Source organism: Serinus canaria, chromosome 7, assembly GCF_022539315.1.
Source record: "Serinus canaria isolate serCan28SL12 chromosome 7, serCan2020, whole genome shotgun sequence".
In the NCBI taxonomy this organism is placed as follows: Eukaryota; Metazoa; Chordata; class Aves; order Passeriformes; family Fringillidae; genus Serinus; species Serinus canaria.
In genome coordinates, this window is record NC_066321.1 from 7,049,445 (window position 1) to 7,072,223 (window position 22,779).

Here is a 22,779-nt window from a genome sequence, read left to right on the forward strand (position 1 = left end):
TGCACACTTTTGTGCTTAGACAGAGTGCATGTCTCAGTTCTGGGGTAACTCAAAGATCATGAATGTCTGAGCTTTGGTACATAATTATCAGAAAGGCACACAAAGACTATTGAAGGAATTCTCCAGTTTTGTTCTGACACCCAGTATTTAATGTTGATTTACCTCTCATCTTTCATTCTCAAGCTGCTGGTGAGTTGTCAGTCTGCATCTGCTCATGCAGGTAGAGAAGGTGGTTTGCAGGGTAGAGCCAGTCCCTCCTGTGCTGTGCTCTGATGATGGGTCACTCTCAACATCTGTGGAGTTCTCGTTTTTCCCCTTATGCTTGCCTTGTCATTTTGGGCAATGTTTTACATTGTTTGCTTGTAGTCTTGGTGTTTTCTCTGTCTCACTCTCTCTGTGGACAGGGAGCTTGGACAGATAATTATTGGAGTTGGCAGGATTCACTGTTCAATCCTATGATTTCTAGAGAGTTCTGGTAAAACTCAGCAGCCACTCAGCAGCTGCAGCTGGTAACAACTCAGACTGACTGACTGGGAATAGACTGGGGCACTTCTGAAAGTTTTCATTCTCTCCAGTTATATGTTAGAGCAGATCTTAAATCAGTATTCATCTGGTAGCAGCTTGATTCTCAGCCCATTATTTAATAATTCAAATATTAGCTCTAGATGAGGAAAGGTGAAAGACATTAGGCGTGAACATATGTTAGCTTTTCCTCAATAAACTGCTTCACCTCTCAGTGGCAAAAAGCTGCCACTGAAAGCTGACATGTTCAGTGTTCATTGCAACTTTTAAAGAAAATGGAAGTTATAAAGAAATGGCAAGTTCTGACTTTTAAAAATCTGAAGTGGAAGTAGCAGTTAAGTTGTGCATACACTTGGAGAATTGGCATAGCATGTGTCACAGAGCCTTCATGACTCCACTTATTTAGCACTTTAATTGTGTCACTAGCAACTTCCTCTCTCTTTTTTTCATTCATATACAAGGGAGGATTGGAGATATTTGCATAGTTAACTTCATTTGCACCTGTGAGTAATGACATTTTTAAAAAATCCTTGCAGGAAAAGCTGTCAGAAGACAGTAGGAGATGTAAAGAAGGCATGGAAAAAATTCGCACGCAGGCAGATGAAGATTCAAGAAGTGAAAGCAGCAGCACTGAGGAGGAAAAGGAAAAAACAAAATTGCTCTTGGAGCGTTTGAAAGCTCTGGAGGTAAGAAGCACAAGAGTTTCACACATAAAAGACCACCCTCCCCCCTGCCTCATTCAATCATTGGCACTGAATCACTCTGTAGTATTAATCTAATCTTTCACAGTTCACCTGATTTCATGTTATGGGGTATTTTTTTCACAATTCATTTACCAAGGCTGAACAAGAAGCTTAGAACCACTAAAAGGATCCCTCTCTAATGCTGAGCATCACATATCTTTAAAAGGAATTTAATACATTATTTTAATTCCTTTGAGACCATTTAATAAGAAAAATTGTTTTTACTCGTTTTGTTTCAATTATTAATATTGCAATTCTAATATAGGTGGTTTAACAGCTGTCATAAAACTAGTTTTGCTCCAGTGTAGTTTATTGCTCAATTTTTAATTGCTGGACTGCTTGCTTGGGAGAGCTCTGGCCTTTTTACTGCTGGGCTGTGGAAAATCTATTTCCTTGTAGACCGCATGGAGAACTGCACACTCTACATTTTGAGTGCATTTCTGGAAAATTAGGATCTGCAAAATAGTGCACTTTGTGGTAGCTTCTAACTAGAGGAGAAGTTTCAAAGTTTTCTAAGGCAGCAATGGACAAGGTGCAGGTAAAACTTTGACCACAATATACATGAACTTATTTTGTGCTCCTTGATAGAAACATGAGCTTCAATGTTTATGAAAAATAAGACTGCATGTTTAAATCTAATTTTTAACTACATTTTTCACCTTTCTAGTGTTTCCTCTGTTCTCTTCTGTTCAAGCATTTATGTAGCATTATAGCTATGGGTAAATGAATGCTTTAGAATGGTCTGAGTGACATTTTGCCTGTGTAATGTCTTGGTAGACAATAGATTTATCACTATCCCTGTACAATTTTGTTTAAGTGTGAAGGCCCTTTCACATGATAATTTCTGGGTTGAGTTGTACTCTGATAGATTAAGACTCTGCATTTTTGTTCTTGAGGACTTTGTTAAAAGTAAAATATGAACAGTTACAACCAGTCCTGTTTGCACCTAAATACAAGATCTGAAATCTCAGAGGTGTAGCAGTTTCTTTAATTTTACCTTAAAGGCTTAGACTGTTTGTAAAATAAACACATTAAATAACACATTAAATAACTCTAATTTCACCCTGGGGATAAAAACCACATGCTACTAAGTGTTTAAGACAGTAAAACTCTAAAAAAGTGTACAGTTTAATACAGTCTTGCTTTATCTGTTGATGGAGAATGACTGTAGGTTATTTGTGGTCTTTTATTTCCAAGACATGCATGATTTCTGTTTGCTTTGCCTCATTCCTAAGCAGTCTGCAGGACATTTGCAGTTCTTTATGCCCTCAGTTGGTAGGGAGGTGCTCAGTAATGTCACAGCCTTGATCAGCTGTGGCAGAATGCCCAGGCAGAGGATGTAGCAGCAAGGAGAGGCAGGACCTGGTTCAGGAGGGGCAGTGGAGATCTCTCCTCACTGGTGTCAGTGCTGTGCAGTGCCTGGCTCAAAACCACAGGTTAGAGAATGCCAGTTCTTCAGGGGTTCATCTGCACAAGGAGTGTAAGGAGCTATCAAAGGAGAAAGATGAATTCCAGGGCCAACATTAATTGTGATCCAATGTAATCAAAACAAAGTGTTGTTAACTATGTGTTGTTTAACATTATGTACTTTTGCTGTATTTTTCTCTTGAAGAATATAAATTGTAGTGTCAAAGACTGTAGGGTTTATTAATTAAGAGACTTTTTTAAAAGTTATATTCAATTAGCTGTTCTAATTCTTTACCATTTTCAGACCAATTATTCTAAATATTTTGTCAGTCTATCTAGAAAGGAACAAAAATTTACTGTTTGTTTAGTTTTTTGTGCTGTGGGTGTCAGGATCTTTAATCTTACTTTACTTTATTAGATGTTACTGAATTAATGAAATCAGAAGGGCTAATAAAGTGCTTACTAGAATTGATCCTCCATCTGTGCCCTCTAGAATCTGAGCACAAAAGCTGTTAAAAGTAATAGCCAGAGTGTGTGACCTAATCCATTAATGCCTATTAATATAATTTCATTAATATCATCACTGGTAGGAAAGCTTTTGATGTCTCTTCCTATTAGTTTGTTTGTTCTTCAGCTGTAGCACATAACCAGCTGGTCTGTTGGGGCTTTGTAGAATTATTTCATCCTCTTCCTCCTCAGCTGTGTTCACTGACCTGTTGCTTGGCACATATAAATTTACATTTATACACGTGCATGTAAATGTACTTGACAGTGCACATTTAAGGAAAAGCCTGCACAAGGGGTGTGAAGTTTTTATTCTATAAAAGTTAACATCCAGCAGGTATTTGTTGTTCTGTTTAATACCTTCTCTTGGCTGCTCACACAAAAAGTTGGGTAAATCTGAGCTAATTTTCCAGTGAATGAAGTACCAAAAGAGAAATGCTCTCCACCAGCTCAGGGATAAATGGGAAGCTCCTCCAGAGATGTGCAATAGAACAGATTATTTAGTTTCATTTGTTTGGAATGTTTGTATGGGAAAATTATTCCTGTTCCATACATAGAGCAAATTGTTTCTGCCCTTCCTGGGCTACTGACCTTGTGGATATGAGGTTCATGGTGGCTTCCTTCAGGAGTATCTGTGGATGGGAAAAACCTGTAGCCATCCTGGTCAGCTGGGTCTGCAGCAGGAAATCTAGGAATAAGGAAAGGGGCAAGGCTTCATTTTCACAGGAAGCTTTCTTTTAATAGCTTCCATGTCATGGCAGTTGTGTTTAAAATGTCTTCTTTTTTTTGCTGTCAATTGTATTGCCAAATAAATTTCAGTAATTCTTTTATGTTTTATTAACTGCTGGTTTTCCTAGAAATGTTCTCACTGAACAGTACAAATCAGTATAATAAAGTATCTTTGTAGTCAGCCCAAGTGAAAGCTATCATATACTTTGATAAGAGATATCTGCACATATTCTCCCATTGCTCCTTTTGCCTATAATTTTTTTTGCATCTTTTACCATTTTTTGCATCCTTTATCATTTACAGAAAATTCTATTTCCACTTTACTGACTGATAAATACCATAAGTTTCTAATCAAATGGAACAGATGACAAATAAAAAATGGCTCACACCATCTTGTGTCCCATTTTACATAGTTGAAGTTAATTGTGATTTCCTGGATATCAAAATTCCTTTATGCCTTCAGCATTTTTAGTTGGCTGCTCTTGAAATGCCATTTAATTTACTTCAGTAGTTATGATCAAATGCCTTCTAGCTCTTACAAAGAAAAAAAACCCATTCTCTGATATCTTCTCTGTGTATCTGGAGTGCTGCAGAAAATTAAATATTAATGAAATATGGTTAATAACATATGAACTCCGTGGTCGAATTTCCTTTTTTAAATTCTGCTTTCATCACCAGAAGAATTGCATTTTTTTTTAATTTTAGCCAGAAATATACAAAAAGTATAATTTTATTCTGGACATGCATCAACAGCCATACAGCAGTTCCAGATTTTTTCACCATTTTCACAATTACAGTGAAACAATAATATTATATTTCCAAAGTCACACAGTTACAAGTTTGAGATTTTTCACAAAGCCTTAATTTGCTCTCCTGGGTATGTTAGGTGTTATATGGATTTTCATTTCAAGATTGTCTACTATTTCTTTTATCCAGCAAGAACAATTTACACATTTACAGTCCACAGAGGGAAGCTTTAAGAATATTCTGTATTAGACAAACAGTGTTTGTAAAGGCCTTGAGAGTGTCCCAAAGCTTTGTTATCCAAAATGGAGCTATGGGTTCTCTGCCCCAATTTAGCCTCAAATGACTGAAATACAAGCACCAAGCACCTGCATAATTGCAAGTGATTTAAACTGATATACAGCATTAATGTCAGTCTTAATCTAAACATGTCTGTAAAAGCTATAGTTACTTTGATTTTTAAAATTTAATCAGTGATAAATACTGTGTCAGCTTTGAAGGCTTATTAAAGTCTGTCATTTGCACAGACATTTATGCAGGGAGGGTAATTCAGTATGAATTAACTGTGTCTGACTCTGTGAAATGTTCCAGCTCTTTTGAATGTCCTTCTTTGCAACTGCAGTCGTGCAACTTTTTGGCTGCTCATGAAGTGACTGGGACAGAGCACAGCTAACACCTTGTTAACACCACAGTATTTGCATTCAAAATTAAATAAGCATGGGCAGCAGAGGGGAGGTTCCCCTGGTTTGCTAAGTGTCTCCTTCCCCATCTGCAGTGGGGACGAGTTCTTTTGGCCTCAAAAATACTGACTGAGAGCTGCTCCCAACCTTGCATTTCTCAGCAAACCACTGGGGTAGCTTTAGATTGTAACCTTGGAGGTAGTGAATGAAAAGCCTGATTCATGTGTGAGAATCTCATTGCTTGAGGGTGAGTGAGGCTCAGTGCAAGTTTCAGTAAACCAAGCTGCACTGGAAGCAGTGACTGCTGAGGTAGAATCATGAAACCACTCCAATTTTAATTAAACAATTTTGCCCTCTTACCCTTTGCAGTTCATCACAGAAAGATGTGTTTTATTTTAATAAATGGAGCTTTGGGAGAAAACTCACTCAGGATAATAAGAGTTCAAATATATTAGAGGAGTCATTTCCCTTTTATCATCACCATTAAACAAATGAGGAAGTACATCAAGTATTTCCAATATTATGTTTTTACTACTCTGCAGAGGAAGAAAGACATGATAACAATGAACTATGAACTATAAAATAGAAATATGAGAAGGGTACATAATTCCTCTGGGTGGATTAGGAGGATATCTTTGAATGGGATGCTGCTGGTTTTTATTTTGCTCATTATTTTCTCTTCTTTATTTTTATTTGAATGGTTTTCCATGTACTGCATGGTAAAATGGTAAGAAAACTAATAATTCTTTTCTTTTCCATGGAAAGAGACACACCATATGCAGAGGCAAAGAGCCTGAGTTTCTGAAAATATCTGTGAGGAAAGACTTCTTGTTAATTGAAAGTCAGCTGATTCACTGGTGTATGGGAAATGTGAATCACTTGACTTAGATGCGTAGAAAAATCATGAAACTTTGAAATGTTTTGTAGCAACATTCTAAAAATTTTGTAGCAACCTGTCTTGTTGCAGCCAATGTGTTTAATCTGATTCAGCCAGGAGCCTCTTCTTAGCCCAATGCCTTGGCCATCCACACAACTAGATCCATTATGCTGATTTGTCACCAAAGCCCAACCTACTTAATTCTAATTACTGGATGATTTGACTTTTAAATCTTTTCAGTAGGAGACTTTTATAATTCGTTTTCTGAACTGTGCCTAAGAACTCTTGTTTTTTTGTAGTGAGGGATCAGACAATGAGGCAGGGAAAGTCTTATTTCCAACCTTACACAGTGGCTGGTAATGACTCAGCACAGAATTGCATCACTGGTTTCAAAACCAGCCCAGTTTATTCCAGCTCTTTCCAGATAACAATACTGGCAAACTGTTTCAGCTTTCCAATAACTGAGTAAATTTTAAATTAAAACTGAAAAAGTGCCATCAAGCTGAATGTTTTCTATAACTTGTTGATGCTTGAGCTCAGCTGCTGTTGGTCCTCAGTGGCTCAGCTGGTCTTTGGGAAGCAAATCTCATGGCTGCTACCTGTTTCTCCTTGCCTTTGTGCCCTGTGTGCTTTCCTCCTGCTGGCTGTCCTCCCCTGCTCTGGCTGAAGTCCTCAGAAGCTGTTTGTTCCCCTCCTGCCAGTTCACATCTTCCACCCTGGCTTTTCCAGCCATCCCACCAGGGTGTGAGGCTCCATAGCTGGCACAGAGCTCTCTGTTGGGATGTTACTGGAAATAACATCCTCATATGGATGAGGATTAATAGAAACCTCTCCTGGGCAGGCAGTTCAACTCAGTTAGAATGTGGTGAGTATTTAAGAGAAGAGCATGTATTTCCTGCAGACATGTAAAATATTTATCTTTCTATTTTTCTCTCTCCTTTTATTTTTTTCCCCCCTAAGCCAGTTGAAATTCGTGGCAATTTCTCTTTTGGCATAGAAAAATCAAGATGATCTAGTAGGGATATGAATTTACAACAGGGGTGTTGAAAATAGCTCAGCCCACTGGATGTAAGAAGAGCTGTTCAGATTTACTCTGTCGTTGCTGTAACCATTTCCTGCCATCATTAGAGACAGATTTCTGATCCACTGCTCACCAAACAGCTCCATCTGCTGAAATGGGAGAGTGCCTTGATAAAAATTACTGTGCATTGAGTCATTGTCTCCATGGTCCAAGAGAAGGCCATGCTTATCTGCATCTTTCTCACTATTCAGTTCAGCAGAAGCTTAAAATGCTTTCTAAAATCAACTGTGATGCCTCCTGGGAATTTTAGTCTGAGTTACAAACAGTATTGTTTTCTTTTCTGATTGAGTCTAAGGGAAGATAAAGGAATATGGAATTGCATCTCCTGTGACACACCATGGCAGTGGTTCAGAAGTTGAATGTTTTGGGGCACATCATGCAGAGCTTCTGAGGGTTTAGCACATGTGGAAAAGGTAAAAGCTTCCAGGTCAGCTCTGTTTTGTACTCTGACATAGGCACAATGCAGTAATATATTGAAATAAGCTAATCAACCAAGTGCTCAACAGAGTATGCTCCAACTCTTATTCCTGCTCTGCTGTATCTTAGACCAGCATTTAATTGTTTTAAGCTTGTCCTTGTGTCATACCCCATCAACTACTTGGGAATTTTGCTGCATATCAGAATTTTTCTCCTTTAGCCTGCTCATGCAGTAAACAGGATTTAATGAAAGTTACTTTCCAGCTTCAGTGCTCATCACACACATCAGTGTATCCCAGTGAGGTACAGAGCACATAGGAAGGAGTGAGAACTTGTGCTGTTCCTGATTTCTTCCTTCTCAAGGTAGAATGCTATAAAATGCTCTTTTCCAGGACAGTGGATCCAGCATGTTGCAGGAGGGAGAAAATGCAGTATATGCATATGTCTTGCATGCAATTTTTTAAATTCACATTAATATTTTGGTCAGGGTGCTGTTTAGCATATCTTTTAGTTCACCTACAGTGGTGATTTTCTTCCCTAAGTTTTGGTGCATGCAGTTGTTAAAATTATAGGTATACTACAGAATCCTAAAGACAATATACTGAGATCTGGAAATTTTATTGAAACAAATGAGATCATAGATAAGCATTTCATGTTCATTTTACTACAGCCAAATGAAATTACATATATTTTCTGTAAAAAGCAGGTAATAAGTTCATTGTTTTCTAGGATTTTCCGAGTTCCAGTCCAATGGCACTTTTCTTCCAGCTGTGTACCACACAAAAGCTCTGTGGTACTTAGCTGGCTGACATAACAGCAGTCTTTAAATAGTTCAGAGTATTGAGTGTGGCCACAAGAATAATGATTTGGTGCCAGGAGGTCTGAGGAATAGGTGTAGTCAGTGAAGAAAAGGTAAGTCACAGAAGTCAAGGAAAATCATCTCGGTTTTATTAAGCCTGTCAGATTTTCTCTATTGTAATGAATGTTAACTGCATTCTGCACATTCACAGCCCTTGCTAGGTTGCAGTGAAGGAATCTGCTATTTCTGTCTGCCTTTTATAATCTAATGATAGTTTTGCAGTACCCTTCTTTCCAAGTGTGGTGCCTTCTTGCAGATAATCAGCATTTACTGTAACTTACCTTTTTCAGCAATCAGGCATGTGCTACCATTGAGAATTCACTCTCCCCGTGGAATGGAATGAGATTTTCCAGCCCTGTGTTATGGATCTAGGGGGCTGTGTTTATCCCCACACATCCATCATCTCGCAGAGTGAGGCTCAGTAATTTTTTTTAATAGTTTCCCTCAGCTGTGCATTTTGGGCTGGCTCTCCACAAGCCCTTTCTGGGAGCCTGCTCATTACTCACAGTGGCACTTGTTTCAGAGGAAAGCTTCTGTGTGACAGAGATTTTTAGAATCACACCCTATATTTTTAATTTTTGTAGTAATGCATGCAATTTGGCTGACAGCAGTGACAGTTCTACAGTTGATAAACTAAATAAATAGTTGCAGTTCATTTCAAACTAACATTTTAAAAATCCCAGTTATTCTGGGGAGGTTCTCTAGTGGCTGCATAGGAAATCCCAATTAATTTACCTCAGCTGTTTGAGCTGAATCCCTTACAACTCCTTACTTACAACATAGTAAAATAATTTATCTTTTAATTTCTCAATACTGATCTTGAAAATGCTTTAACAGTATTGACATCTCATGGTGATACACTTTTTCTTAATTTTATAGTGATTTCTTTTTTGTTCATCTTGTAGAAATACAGGATTGGAGATTATAGAAGGGATTCTGGGCAGGTATCTTTACACTCATACACTGGAATTAGGGGCACTGTGCTGAATTCCAGCCTCTAAGGGTTGGCTTCTGTGTTGGGAAATGCTTAACTACACATGTGAGATCTGTATGATTAACATACTCTTGAAATTCAGTATTCACTGGCTTTATTATGCAGCTAATTTGATAGTCCACAGCAGAAAATACCCAAACGATTATTTTTAAGTCTGCTTAATCTGTCATGGTGACAAGCACAGATTTTAAGATTAGTTATAAATAGATAGAGAGGATAGATAAATCAAATGGGGAATAGTCTGACTGATTTTTGCTGATGGTTCTGTAGATACCTGATTATCAGTAAGTGTTAAATTTCAGTGTATAGTCCAACAAGCTACCCATGGGTGCATTATAGCCTCATGTGCATGGGTGTGGATAGCTACATGCACATTTTAGTGTACAGTTGTCTCTTTCAGGAGCTATTAAATGTCAAGGAGAGTTTTGTTTATTCATAAGGATTTTTTTTCTGTTTTTTTTTTTTGTTTGTTTTTATAATATATTTTCACATATTGCCCACCCCTCCCAGTTAAGTTGCCTTTCTCCATATGGGGTCAGATCCTCCCTTTTTTTTCACCTTAGGCTGAGCTCCATTCCTCTGCTTCCCACATGGCAAAACCAGGTCTGTGCCCCTGCTCTGCCCTCCAGAAATGTGCAGTTCTCACCTTCCCACACAGCAGAGAAGGAGATCTTCCCTTCCTGACCCCTGGGCCATGTTTCCTGTGCAGGTGCAGTTATGGTCACCGTGCCTGGCAGGGTTCCCCAGCTCCTCTGGGATCTACAGGCACATAATGCCATCTAGAGGGCACAGCTTCTTCCCTTCCCCCTGGAATACCTGGGATCCCTGCTGGCCTTCCATCACCTGTGGTGACAGAGCTCTTCACCTTTGTGATTCATGGGTTTTCCTATTCCTCTGGGTGTTTGTACTCAGACAAGGCCAATGCTTGGAAATTATTTAGGAGAAGTGCTCAATTGGGGATTACAGTTTCCCTTTAATAAGCCTCCAGGTTTCTTTCTTGTCTTCAGTCAAATGGTCTGTTCCTCCAGAAAAAAACCTTCTGATTTCAAGTGTTCTGGGTCTTAACATTCAAGTTCTTCAGGAAAAGGTTATTTTAAATAGAGGAAGAAAGACCTGAATTTTTCATTCAGCATTTTATTAAATTCTAAGTACTTACACAATTGGCTACTTTGCTAGACAAAATCCTCTGTAAAGTTATTGCAGCAGCAGCTTCAGATCAGCTGAAAAATGGGTGTGAGGGTCATGCATTATGTGAGACTGCTGTGTGTTTAGACAGAAGTTGAAGCATTTTCTTCTATTGCATCTGTCCCTCTGCAAGACTTGGTTAGCTGTTCTCTTAACAGTTAAGGATAACCTGGGAATGAGTGGAGGCTTCTCAGCATTGAGGTCATGGGGCTGAAACAGCTGAAGGTTCCTTAATTGCCTGCAATAGCTCCTCCTTTTTCATCTTTTGAACCTTACAGAGTTTGCTCATTCAGACCTTAGATGTGTCAGAGAAAAGTCTCTTGCACCCTCCTTGGTAATTTCCTTCAGTCCTGTTTGATGTCATTATACCTCAGCTGCTCTTACCAATAATGACCATTCTAATATTCTGTTTATTAAATAACAGTGAGTGTGCTTTCTGTAACTGAAGTCTGATCTGTATCTCATAAAAAGGATTTTGTAACACATTGTAGTGTCTCCCCAGTGCTGTGCAGAGATTGCAGAGATTGCAGAGATTTACACACATGCATGCATAAATTTGATTCAATTAAGGTAGGAGGTGTGGAACAGAGAAAAGGGCTCTGTTGCAAGCTTTATAAACAGCATCTTCTTTTTATGTAATGCCCTGCCATGCACAGTAGTTCAGGTAGCAGTAGCAGTGTAATTGCATGGAATAGCTTTCATTTCAGCTAATTAGCTCTTCCTGAGAACAGAGTATTGGCCCCACTAGAACAATGCAGGAACAACCTGAGCCAGCTTTAGCAGCTCTTTGCAGTGTTGACATAACTTCACTTTTTGGGAAACAGTCTTCCTCTTGGCTCCTCTTGCTGTGGCACAATATAGGTTTTTTCCATTCCAGTGTTGGTTGTCTTTTTGCTCTTTTTCTCAAATATTTTGCCCTTTGCAGTGACCCCGGGGTAATTACTCAAAATTTTACCCATTTAGATGAGTAAAAATAGGTATTCTTAGTTCATTGTAAGAAAGAACTTTGCTAGTATTAGGCAAAACCTGTATTTTTCACAAAGATGTTGAATAGAAATAAGAGATGAGAATTGCTTTTCTTTTCTGAGCAAGTGATTTGCCTTGCTGCTGACATCTGCCAGGCAGGAATATTTCCCAATTGCAGGCCAATTTGACAGAGCAGTAATGTGATCACTTCTAGGTGTATCTGACATTGCATAGTATTTCATACATTGATTTATTTTTGTTCTTTTCTCTGCATTTTCCCTTTAGGCCAATTGATTAATCACTGATCCTGCTCTTGAACAGGAGCTTGGAATTAGATAACAGCAACATTTCCTCATCTTTGATAGTAAAGTTATTTTATTTGGCTATCAAATTCAGACATGTGAAGGTGGGTGCAGTCCCAGTGGCTGCACTTGAGCTGTGTTTAATTATGTGTGATGTGAATTTGGCTCATTCTGCAGATCAGGGCTGCTGCTGCTGCTGTGCTTTTCACACCTGAGCATAATACTGAACCCCATCACCTTTGACCTGAAGTGTGGGCCATGTGAGACTGCCATTTCCAGCCAAACCTTGGCTTTTTTGGTTTGCCACATTCTCCAAAAGTTGTGGTCTAAGGCACTTCTTGGATTTCCTAGAATGTAGTTTGCCCACAAATGCAAGTATGAAGAACAAAATCTGAGACAAATTTTATGTGCTGAAGAGCAAGGTTAAGTTAATAATTGAGAAAGAGTTTTAATATAACACAGTGACACTTAATAATATATAATTACAATGGAATTTGGTTCCATGTAGCTGGCTTGAATGTTTATATTTCTGTACAGGTTTTTATTTTCTGTTTTCATAATGTACAAAGCTGTAAAAATATCCAAGTAGAAAAACTGCTCTGGCACATCTCTCTTGTGTGCAGGAAAAAGTTCCCAAGAGGCTTCTCTTTTATTTTGGTATTGTGGGATACATTTTTGTCCTGGCAGTAGAATTCCTTAGGGCTTCCCTATTAATGTTGGAAGATATCCTGTTATAATTGTGTGTCTGCCTTGGGAATGGTGTAACAGGAGCAGATCTTCAGACTTGTGCTGTGTACACTTTGGGGAGCCACTCTGACTCCAGGTGAGCCCAGCAGCAGCTGGAATTTCTGTTCCCATTTCCTGGAAGAGAAACCCAGCCATTGGATCCAAGGCCACAGCATGGTGTGAGCTGTAGCCTGGTCAGTGTGATGGTCAGAAAAATCCTGGAGATGAGGACAGTCACAGCTCATCCAAGCCAAAAAGTCAGTGTGGGTGGACCTGATGTCAGCCAGCTCAGTAGGAGACATTTCCTGTAACCAGTCAGGATCACAGTTTGATGCTGCCACCCCAGACAGTTTCTGCAGGGTCCTTATCCCATCTTCTGTAAGTGAGCACAGTCTGCATAGGGCAGAAAAAACAAACCAAAAAACCCTTTAATGAATCTTTTAAAAGACAGAATTTGAGACCTGAGCTGTTGTTCTTCAGGGCCAAGTACAGCTACTCTTCAAATTCACTCTAAAAGATTAAAAATTAAATGAATCAGAGCTTTCAATTTAACAAATGTCAGTACAAAAGCCAGGTGTTGCTGTGTGGAGCAAGGGGCATTGCCCAATTCTTGCTGTGTGCCTGTAAGAACAAAAGAGAAGAACGTTCAGAGCTCTCAGGAGAAGCAGGGTGATGTTTGCCAGCAGAGTTTCATTTCAGCTAGCGAGAAATGAGCAATAATTCTGTGATTCAGCTGTTAGGAGCTGGCTAGTGGCTACAAAGCAATTGCTGCACGTTGTGTGGCATCTGATGCTCTCCACAGCACCAATGCCTGTCCTGCTCCACTTGGCTTCACAGCCCCTTGGCTGGGAGGGACAGAAATCACTGAAGCCATCAAGAGAAGTTCATTCTGAAATACCTGGGGAGGTTGACTTATGGGTGACTTCTGGTGCAGAGAGTGGAATTGCAGGAGACATCGCCTTCAGGAATAGCTCAGTGCTCCCATGTAGTTAAAACAGAAAAACTTGTTATAAATTTATGTTGGGAGCTGTGAAACAGGCAACATTAATAGCTTATTGTGGTGGGGAGCTTTTAACTTGAAGTCTTTAAAGGAACAAAATAAAATGATTCAGCATAGGAGGAGGAAAAGAATATATTTTATTATGTTTAAAAATACTTTGTGGCAGTATCAATTACATCATCACATAATTTTTAAATCTATTGCATGGTACAACAAAGAAAAGCCATTATTTTTCTCAGAATTCAAATTCAAAGAAGCTCAAGGGACGTTTTTTAAAGTGGAAAACCAGTTGTGTATTTTATTTTTCCATTTCAGAAAAACTCATCCATGTTTCTTTGGAAAAAGAAAACAAAATAAATATTTTCCCACTTGCATAGCAGAGAGCTGGTATGAGTTTCCCATCACCCAGGCAAATGGAATCAGTGTTTTCCAGACTGTCAGTTTAAATCATTTTGTTTCATAATTTCATAATGTTTGAACTAAATGAAGGAACTTCAGATAAATAATTAGGAAAAAATATTTCTTGATAAATATTCAGCATCCACTTTCTCTGAAGTCAGAGCAGAACATCTGTTGTTTTACCTTCCAGTGAGTTCCAAAATAATTGGGTGTGGGATACATTTGTGTTGTGGGTTATGCATTAAATGAGGGGACAAAAAGCAGGAAGGCAGTAAAATCTGAATATTTTGTTCCTGTCATCAGCTCCCATGAGCAAACTCAATTGTAATTTCCTTGAGGGAGTAGAATGGGTAAGTGGGGAGGAGGTTGGTGTTGCTGTCCCCTGAAGAAGGTGCCAAATTGAGCTCCAGATTTTTACTGTTTACTATAATTTAATAGCAGCCCTTCATTTCAGGTGCATTGAGCAGCCTGGAAGCACCAGCTCAGGCATTAAAGCAATTTTTTTTGCACTGACCTGTGAAATTATATTTTATTTTCAGTCCAATGTTATTAGAAAAAACTACAGAAAAGCTACTTTAGAGGAGAAGAGCTGCTCTGGATAGATAGAATTTTTAGAAATTAAAAAAAAATCCTGAATATAATTTATGTAATCCTTGTCTTCCTGATACTTAATTTCAAGCTTTTCCACCTGTGAAGGCAGTTTGTCCCTGGTCTTTTTTTTTTTCATATCCACTTCCCAGTGCCAAGAATGAGCAGTAGTATTTCCATATTTTCTCTGAATGTCTCAGAGACAAGAGGGGGAAAATAAGAAGTGTTTCTGCTGGGATGAAGTGGCCCAAACATTAATTTTCATACACAGTTCTGAAGTGCCCTATTCTTTTCAACCTCCCCATTAGATGAACCTTGTGCTGCTCAGGTGTGGATAATGAAATCACAGCAAGTACAAAACTGTCAGTGAGCTCATGGTCAAAATTACCCAGCTTTGAAGGATAACTCATTTACAGGAAATTCTGAAGTGCCCACTCTTATTGCTTGAAAAACTGTCTTAAAATACAGGAATTTTCTTCAAGATCTGAAATTAAAAAAAAAAAAAAGAAGAATAAAAGCTACCTTTTGAAAACTTTTTTTAAGGGTTGCCATATATATAATTTCAGAAGGATTCAAACCCAAAATTTAGCTATTGGTTTCAGTATCACTCCTAAATATGATAAATCTCCAAAATGTTTCCTTGCAAAGCAAAGCAAGTACTTTCTTTCAAAATTACTGCACCAACAGTTTTTTATAGAGCTTCAGCACTGAGTTAACAGATAGTCAATGGTTCTCAACTAAACTCTGCTAATTTCAAATAATTACTATTCCAAAGAGTTAGAATTTTGCTTGACAAGAAGAATGCAAGTGCAGCTGCCCAAATGTGATATGATTTTCTCCTAGAAGAGTTTTCAATGCAAAGATATTTAGGTATGTGTCACATACAAGTTGATATTAAACACAAAATGCCATTTTGGATTAATCAATCTTCACCACTTCCCTTTTTCTGTCTCTGTTAATTGTAAGAATTTTAGTTTGACTTAGAATTTCAGGGCCTCAGATCTTTTATCACAGAGCAGGGATTTTTATTTCTTTGATAGAAGGAAGAACTGCCTGTGAATATTGCATGGGGAAGCACAGTAGGTGTGTCAGAGTGAAATGCACTCAGTTCTTAAGGAGAGCAATTCCATAAGGGAACAAATCACTCAAAACAAGAAGGGGGGAAAAAAGAATGGGGTGGGAATCTTGGTGGGGCTTTTGGCTCTCCATCCTTATGTTTCTATGCTTTATCAAGTGTACTTGTGCTATGTAGAACATGTCTTTAGGAAATACAGTTCCATGCTGGCTGCCTTTGCTTCTTCAGATCTCTTTTTCTCCTCATGCTAAAAAGATATTTTATATGGGATCATTTGGAAGAATTTTTTGGGGAGAAAAAAAGGCATCCTTCTTAATTTTAACCCATTTGTACAAAGGCCTGTATTGACAGTGCTTTGCCAGTGGAAATGTTGAGAGTCTGTTATTATCTCTGTAAATACTGGTAGAATTTGCTGTTTTCTTCCATTTGCATGCAGGTAAACACACAACTCTGTTATTGATATATCTGTTAGCAGTAGCCTAGGTGATTACTTGCTTGAAGATAAGCCTGTGCCTATAATGCAGTCTGTTTTGCTAGATCTATTCCCAACCTTCTTAAAATGTCAACTCCAAACACTTCTGTGGTGTCAGAAGGGAAAATGTTGAAGGTTTTAAAGGCTTGTGTTCTTAGTTCCTTAAGAGTTAACCAAAAGAATAAAAAGACAAATATTGCCATTCTTGAACCAGTTGAAAATTTTCTGGGAGAAAAACCAAAGCAAACCAGGTATTTCACAGAGGAATTCCCAGAAATATGAGTTTTGCTTTAGTCATTTTTGGAGCACAGTCTCATCAGCAGTGGATGAATCTCATTTTCTTCTGGTTTGTTGGATTTGAATCCTGAAGTTTGTACATTTATCCAATATAAGTAAATGTGGAGAAATAAATTCTGGTTGCACTCTTCTTTCCAAAGGGTTGGACACCCATTGTTTCATCTTGTGTGAGCTGGGAAATGCTCAGCAGACAGGAAAAGCTTTCTGTGGTTATGAGGCCCATCCAGGACTGTGGGTGGGAGTTTCTCTCTGCAAACTGCTAAAAATCTGAATAAATGAGCAAGTTCTGCATTCTGATCTTTGACAGCATGATATCAACACAAATTTTAAAGCTGTTACATAATTTCTGCTGTAAGTTCATGTTTATATACATGAATCTGCTCATCAATAATTGGTGAGGCATCATAAGAAGCTGCAGAGACCCTGGGCTGCTTTTTGTTCACAGCATTTAAGCCCAAGGGGTTTTTGTAACCTGAAGTGGTTAGTTTCCTGATGTTGAATAAATATCTTCTGATTTCTAGCATCCATTAGAAGGTTCTGGTGCATTCTCTGGGTGTGCAAACCCACGGGTAGCACAGCTATAGCAGAGCATGTCCTGGAACATACACTGCTTTTGAGATTTAATACAGTTTTGTAACAGTAAAGAATTATAAATAAAACACTGTTGAAGTGAATTGGAATTAAACACTGGCTGAGTATTTCAGATAAACATTAGAAAATAAATCAGAAAATGATGCTGCTGAGAAGGCTGAGTGTTTTGAAGTAAGGGTGAGAAGCTTGGCTGTCATCATATCACTGATTTGTTCTTTTTGGTGTTTTGCTTTTTTTTCTCCTGTCTCCATGATGCAGAAGAAAGAGTTAAGGTTGGGACATTTAAATAAAAAACATTTTATTTAAGTATTTTTCCACTAAACTCACATCAGTAGGTAGCACTGCCCAGTCTCAGTGTCCTGAGGATGTAGGGCCAGGGAGCAGAGCTGTTCAGCAGGGAGATGCTCCATGGTTGCCCAAGCTTTGGTCTGTTGAGGAAAAGGTGCAAAGGACAAGGTGGAAACCTCCAAATGTTGACAGGTGGCCTTGAGGTGCAGTTCTCATTTTACTCCCAGCAAAGAATAAAATTAGCTGTCTTTACCAATATAAAAGGCACTGGAAGGTGGCCAGTGGAAATGCTGTTATAGTGCTAGAATTAAGTTAAGGCTTTTGTTGTTACAATTACATTGATTTAAAAGCAAAAATGTAATTTTCAGCTCTTCTGACCAGCATAAGTATGGTGTTAAACTTTTCTCTGACAATTTGTTGGATTTGTCTTTCAAAGGACAAATTCTCTGCATAGCAGGGACAGAAAGATGCAAGGAGTTCCCAGTGACCAAAGACACAGAGGTGGTTCAAGTGGTAAACTCTTCCTAGAGCAGCAGCTTACCAAAAATCCTCCAAGGACCTAAGGAAAAAATGCAACACCATCACTTCTTACTTTACCAGCAACAGGGTTTGACCTGTAGGAAGCTGTGATCACAGAAGTGTACAAAATCAGGGCCTGAAAGCAGGAAAAAATTGCTGAGTACATTTGAAGTGCTTGGACAGCTCTTAATACACTGCAGTGGGCATGACAAATGAATGTCTGTGTAAATCAATAAAGCTTTCTATAAATGGACAAATGGTTTAGTGTGAATAACAAAGGAGTGCACATGGTAACTGTGGGGCAGCATTCTACCAGGGATTTTAAAGTTCACTGTCATAACTTTGCTCCTCTTGACCTTTATTGATGGTACCTTCAGAGCATGCTGAGCTGCTAACTAGATGTGCAACCTTTAGACCTCCATCTCCTGCCCTTGAGTGGATGATCTTTAAAGGTCCCTTCTGATCCAAACCAGGCTATGCTTCTATGATCTCCTCTTCCCTTAGTTCAAAATGCATATCACTCCCTGCTTTCTTCTTTCTTCCCCCTCCCATCCTTTTGTTTTGTCTCAACTCTGAGACAAAGGTTGAGTAAGGAAAACTGTATTGTACATCATTCTCTTTTATTTCTGCATTCTAGTAGAAAAGTCAATTAATTTTAATAGTTAATTAATAGTTTTAATTGATTTCATTGTCATTATAAAAGTGCAGAGGATTGTCTGTTGAAGCATCAGGTGTGTAGCCTTTCATTAACTTTGAAACTGTGCAAACAGCTGCCCCACAGGAGAAAATATCTATAGGAGAGAGAGAATGTAGCTGACTCAAAGAAGTTTTATCACTACCAGGGCTATTTTTGTCCTGAGGAAGGAATGAAAATCAATTGACAAAGTCTCTCATAATGACTGTATGTTAGCAATGGTACCAATCCAAGGCAGCCTGTTCTGTTAAAGTAATCTGAAGTTTTACCTTTCAAACTCCATCTCACAACTCAGAACAATGTTGTCTCTAATTCAGGAGGTTGGAGGCTGCTTAACATTATCCAAGTCATCTTTCAATTTTCCAGTGTTGGGAGAGACTCTAGTGCAAAATACTTTCAAAATCAGCATTGGGAGGGACATCTATTTAGACTTTTTAGGGTCCTTGAGTCTGCAATGATCCAGAAGCAGCAGGGACTGATACTGATGCTGCATTTAGTGGTAAGTTATGCCACAGTTACTTTTAGCTGACTGAATGCTGCTGTACTTTGTGACCTGTCCCCCAAAAAACAGTGTGTGTGCCAGAGGTGCTGGTGGCAGGCACTGAGTGCTCCATCTTTGCTGGGCTTCACTTTCAGTGTTAGCAAGGCTGAGGGACAGAGAATGATTGTTCATTTCTATGTGTGACATAAAATATACATAAATTCCTAGAGGACAGCTCTGCCTAGACTAGGAATCACTACAGAAATCTGGCTGTCTCAGAAAGTGCTGTTCTCAGGACTCTCAGCTGCCTGCTCTCAGTGTTCCCTGCACAGTCCCCTGCCAGATCATGGGTGGGATTAGATCTGGGGTCAGAACTGTCACTGCCCCAGCTGCCTGCAAGGGTGCAAAAGCTTTCCAGCTGTGAGAGGAGAGGGGGGCTCCTTCCTGCAGCTTAGCCATCTCCAAGTGTGGCCTGAAAATAAAAATGGAAATTTAATAGCAGTTTCCTTCAAGGAGATGTACTCTGCTTAACTAGCAAAGGATGCCCAGAATATACAATGTGAGAGGAAGGCAGATCTTTTGGAGCAAAAATGGAGCAGCCTTACAATAACATCCAAACCCAGTGATTTCTGTGAAATAAATGAAGGTTTGGATTAGGAGGCAGGGTTTTGAGACTGTGAGTGCTATTACAAATTTTCCAAATGAACACTTTCAGGGGAATGAGGATTATTATCAAGTATTTGGTTGCACTGTAGAGTGATTTAATATATCAAGTACTGGTTTTCACATGTTGTGGGAACTGGCACAGATTCTAAAGCAAAGTCAGTCAAGTGTTCCCCTCTAGTCTAGTCCTTATTACAAAAATGCCAAATAAATAAGCATGATTTGCTTGGCAATCAAGAAGCACAAAAGTCAAGCTAACATTGACTGCATTACATCCTTTCACTACAATTTTAAAACCAGTGGTGTGAAAACAGGTTTTATTATACAGATGTTTCCACAGTGGATTGATAAGAACTGAAATGTAGGATTTATTTATAATGCTGTCAGGTTTAGATTTCCTAATTTTGGTAGCCTGTTGTAATGGAATATCTTGCTGAAATCAGAGATTCAGTGAACAGATCCAGGAAGATTTAACATTCCATTTTACAGCATTCCAAAACATGGAGTGAGAGAAGTTTGGGGAGCTCTCTGTGTATTTCCTACAGTACAAGGGTGTGCTGTAGTTCTTTCACAGATTTCTGTGTGTAAGCAGTCTGTCCAAACTATTTCAGGATAAAATCATACAATCTATTTTTATATTAATAAAAATGAAAATTAAAAATAAAATCCATAACTATATCAGTGTGTGTCAGGGGAAGTCTGTGCAGACTAATCCTTTAGTGATTGCTTCACAACAGTAAGAATTTCTTTTGGATGGCATTTTAGGGGGATAGGCATAGAGAAAATGTCTGAAAATCTTTAACTCAGGAATATTTTTACGTAACTAACATCTCTTTATTTTATCAATCAATCTGCAAGAATATGTCTGTAAAAGCAAACTATGGCCTCTTCAGTCTGGAGGACTATTTACCCTCCAGCTTCTGATTTTTTACTGCTGCTTTTTCAGCTTCTTCTTCTACTTTGCTCCTTCTGCATCTGCCACTTTTTGCTGCCTCATCTCACAGTGCTCTCTGCAGGATCACCCATAGACTTTTTATAGCCTTATGTTGAACCCATCCATAGGTGACATTGTGAAAATATGATGCAGAGCATTTTACCACCTTTGCTGGCTTTAATTGTCCCCTGGAGATAAAGCACAGATTCTCTACACTTGCTTATTTAGACTTTTAAATAAGTAAACTCTACATGCCCTCGTTTCTTACCACACTTTTACTCTTCAATCTCTTTCAAGATGCTGGCTAATAGTGTACATTTGCTTTTGCTTCCTAGCCTTGCTTTTATGATTCAGCTGAATTTGAAATTTTTATTAATGAATCAATTTAATAGACTTTGGGATTCCTATTTTGTTGATTCATTGACTTTTTTTTTTAACAAAGAAGAGGCAACTTTGCATCTTTCACAGTCTTTCCATGCAGCACATTACATTAATTTTAATTTAAAACTGCAAATGTTAACTGTATTTATCACTGTTGTTTTGTGTAACCACAATTTCATTGAAGCAGCACTTGTTTAAGTTTTATAGGTTGAAAGAAGGCTAAGGGAATGCAAGTACTGTAAATTGCATAATAGTTGTAATTCTGGGAAGGTATTGATTTTGGTGTTATGGTTATGTGATGGGAAGTTATGCATGGGGGGCAGAGAGATTTCTAGAGCCAGTTTTCACTCACAGATTTTTATATATGCTCTTGTATTTTCTCAGTCTTTAAGAGAAGACTAGTTGAAACTTGCTCTGATGAAACTGCATCACACTTTAGAGATTTTCCTCTTCCCATACTGTAAGAATTCTTAAAGTCAAATAGATATATAGAGAAAAATACTTTAGTTTACTGTGATTTACTTACCAGATTGTGCTATTTTTAAGTTTGCACTATACAAAAATGTGAGCATAATGAAAAATAAAGACAGATGAAAGGCCCTATTGCACAGGAATTTTGATCATATTTAAAGTTGCATATGTGGGAGAAAAAAAAGTCTGACTTCAAGACTACATTTAGATGTAGCAAAATACCTCTCACTCTTGAAATAATCAATTTTTTCTGTGAGTAAAGGCTATTGAATTTGCCAGGGTCAGTTAAAAGATGTAATAGTTCACCAATTAGCTGTAGAATGACCTGTGCATGTGGGGTTCCCCACAGTAAAAAGCTGACATGATGTTGGCTCTTGTTTCCCTGGGAGAGTGGCTGCTTCTGTTTGTGTCCAAGTCATTCTTAAGTAAAAAATTCCCTCCAAGCTGAAATGGAGGGGAAGAGAAGAGATGTCAATATCTTTTGTAGTGTTTCATTACCAACTCTATTGCACCTGACAAGGTGAGGTGGTGGACATACATGGAATATCTGCTATGATATTGTTCTAAATTGTAATGCAGGCTGTGAATAATCTCATAAATGAATGTCACTTCTGGTTTTACTCAAAGCACCAACCTGCAGTAAATAAATTGTACAGTGCATTTTATTCTGGATCTTGAAGAAGTATGGTAGGTAAGCACCCTGAGGATTTTTATGAACTGTCATGTGGTGAAAGATATCCTTTGCTAAATTTACATATTGACTTATTTATTCCCTTTCACTGTAGGCAGAGAATTCAGCACTGGCTCTGGAAAATGAGAATCAGAGAGAACAGTATGAAAGATGTCTCGATGAGGTAAGGTAGATAAAAAGGTTGTTCTTACCTGCTACTATAATTAAATTAATACAAATTAATCTCTGTCTCCCTTAGAAGGTTGACATTGTTCTGCAATTTTTGTATTACCTCATTCTAATTAATTCCAAGAACATGTGTCTGGCAGTCAAAGGTGGTGTTCTCTGTGACCTCTGCTGTAAATCCTGTTTTGACCACAGCTCTTCACTGGAAAGTTGGTATCAATACATGGAACTGGCTTGCTTTCATGAGGAGGAGGAGGAGGAGGAGGAGATTATGATTTGCCTGTTAGGTGTTGAGCACTCCTTTTCTGTGAGGTGAAACACATGTGGATCAGGA

General features: G+C 38.4%; 1 protein-coding gene across 7 annotated transcripts in view; it reads left to right on the forward strand.

Moving 5' to 3' along the window:
• The window catches only part of NCKAP5 (NCK associated protein 5), a 276,475-nt gene that overhangs the window by 160,397 nt on the left and 93,299 nt on the right, over positions 1-22,779 (forward strand). For all 7 annotated transcript variants that reach the window (XM_018911273.3, XM_018911275.3, XM_050977035.1 and 4 more), the window contains 2 exons: positions 1,059-1,208; positions 22,375-22,443. In XM_018911273.3, the coding sequence (XP_018766818.3) occupies positions 1,059-1,208; positions 22,375-22,443 (219 nt within the window). The remainder of the gene's footprint in view (positions 1-1,058; positions 1,209-22,374; positions 22,444-22,779) is intronic.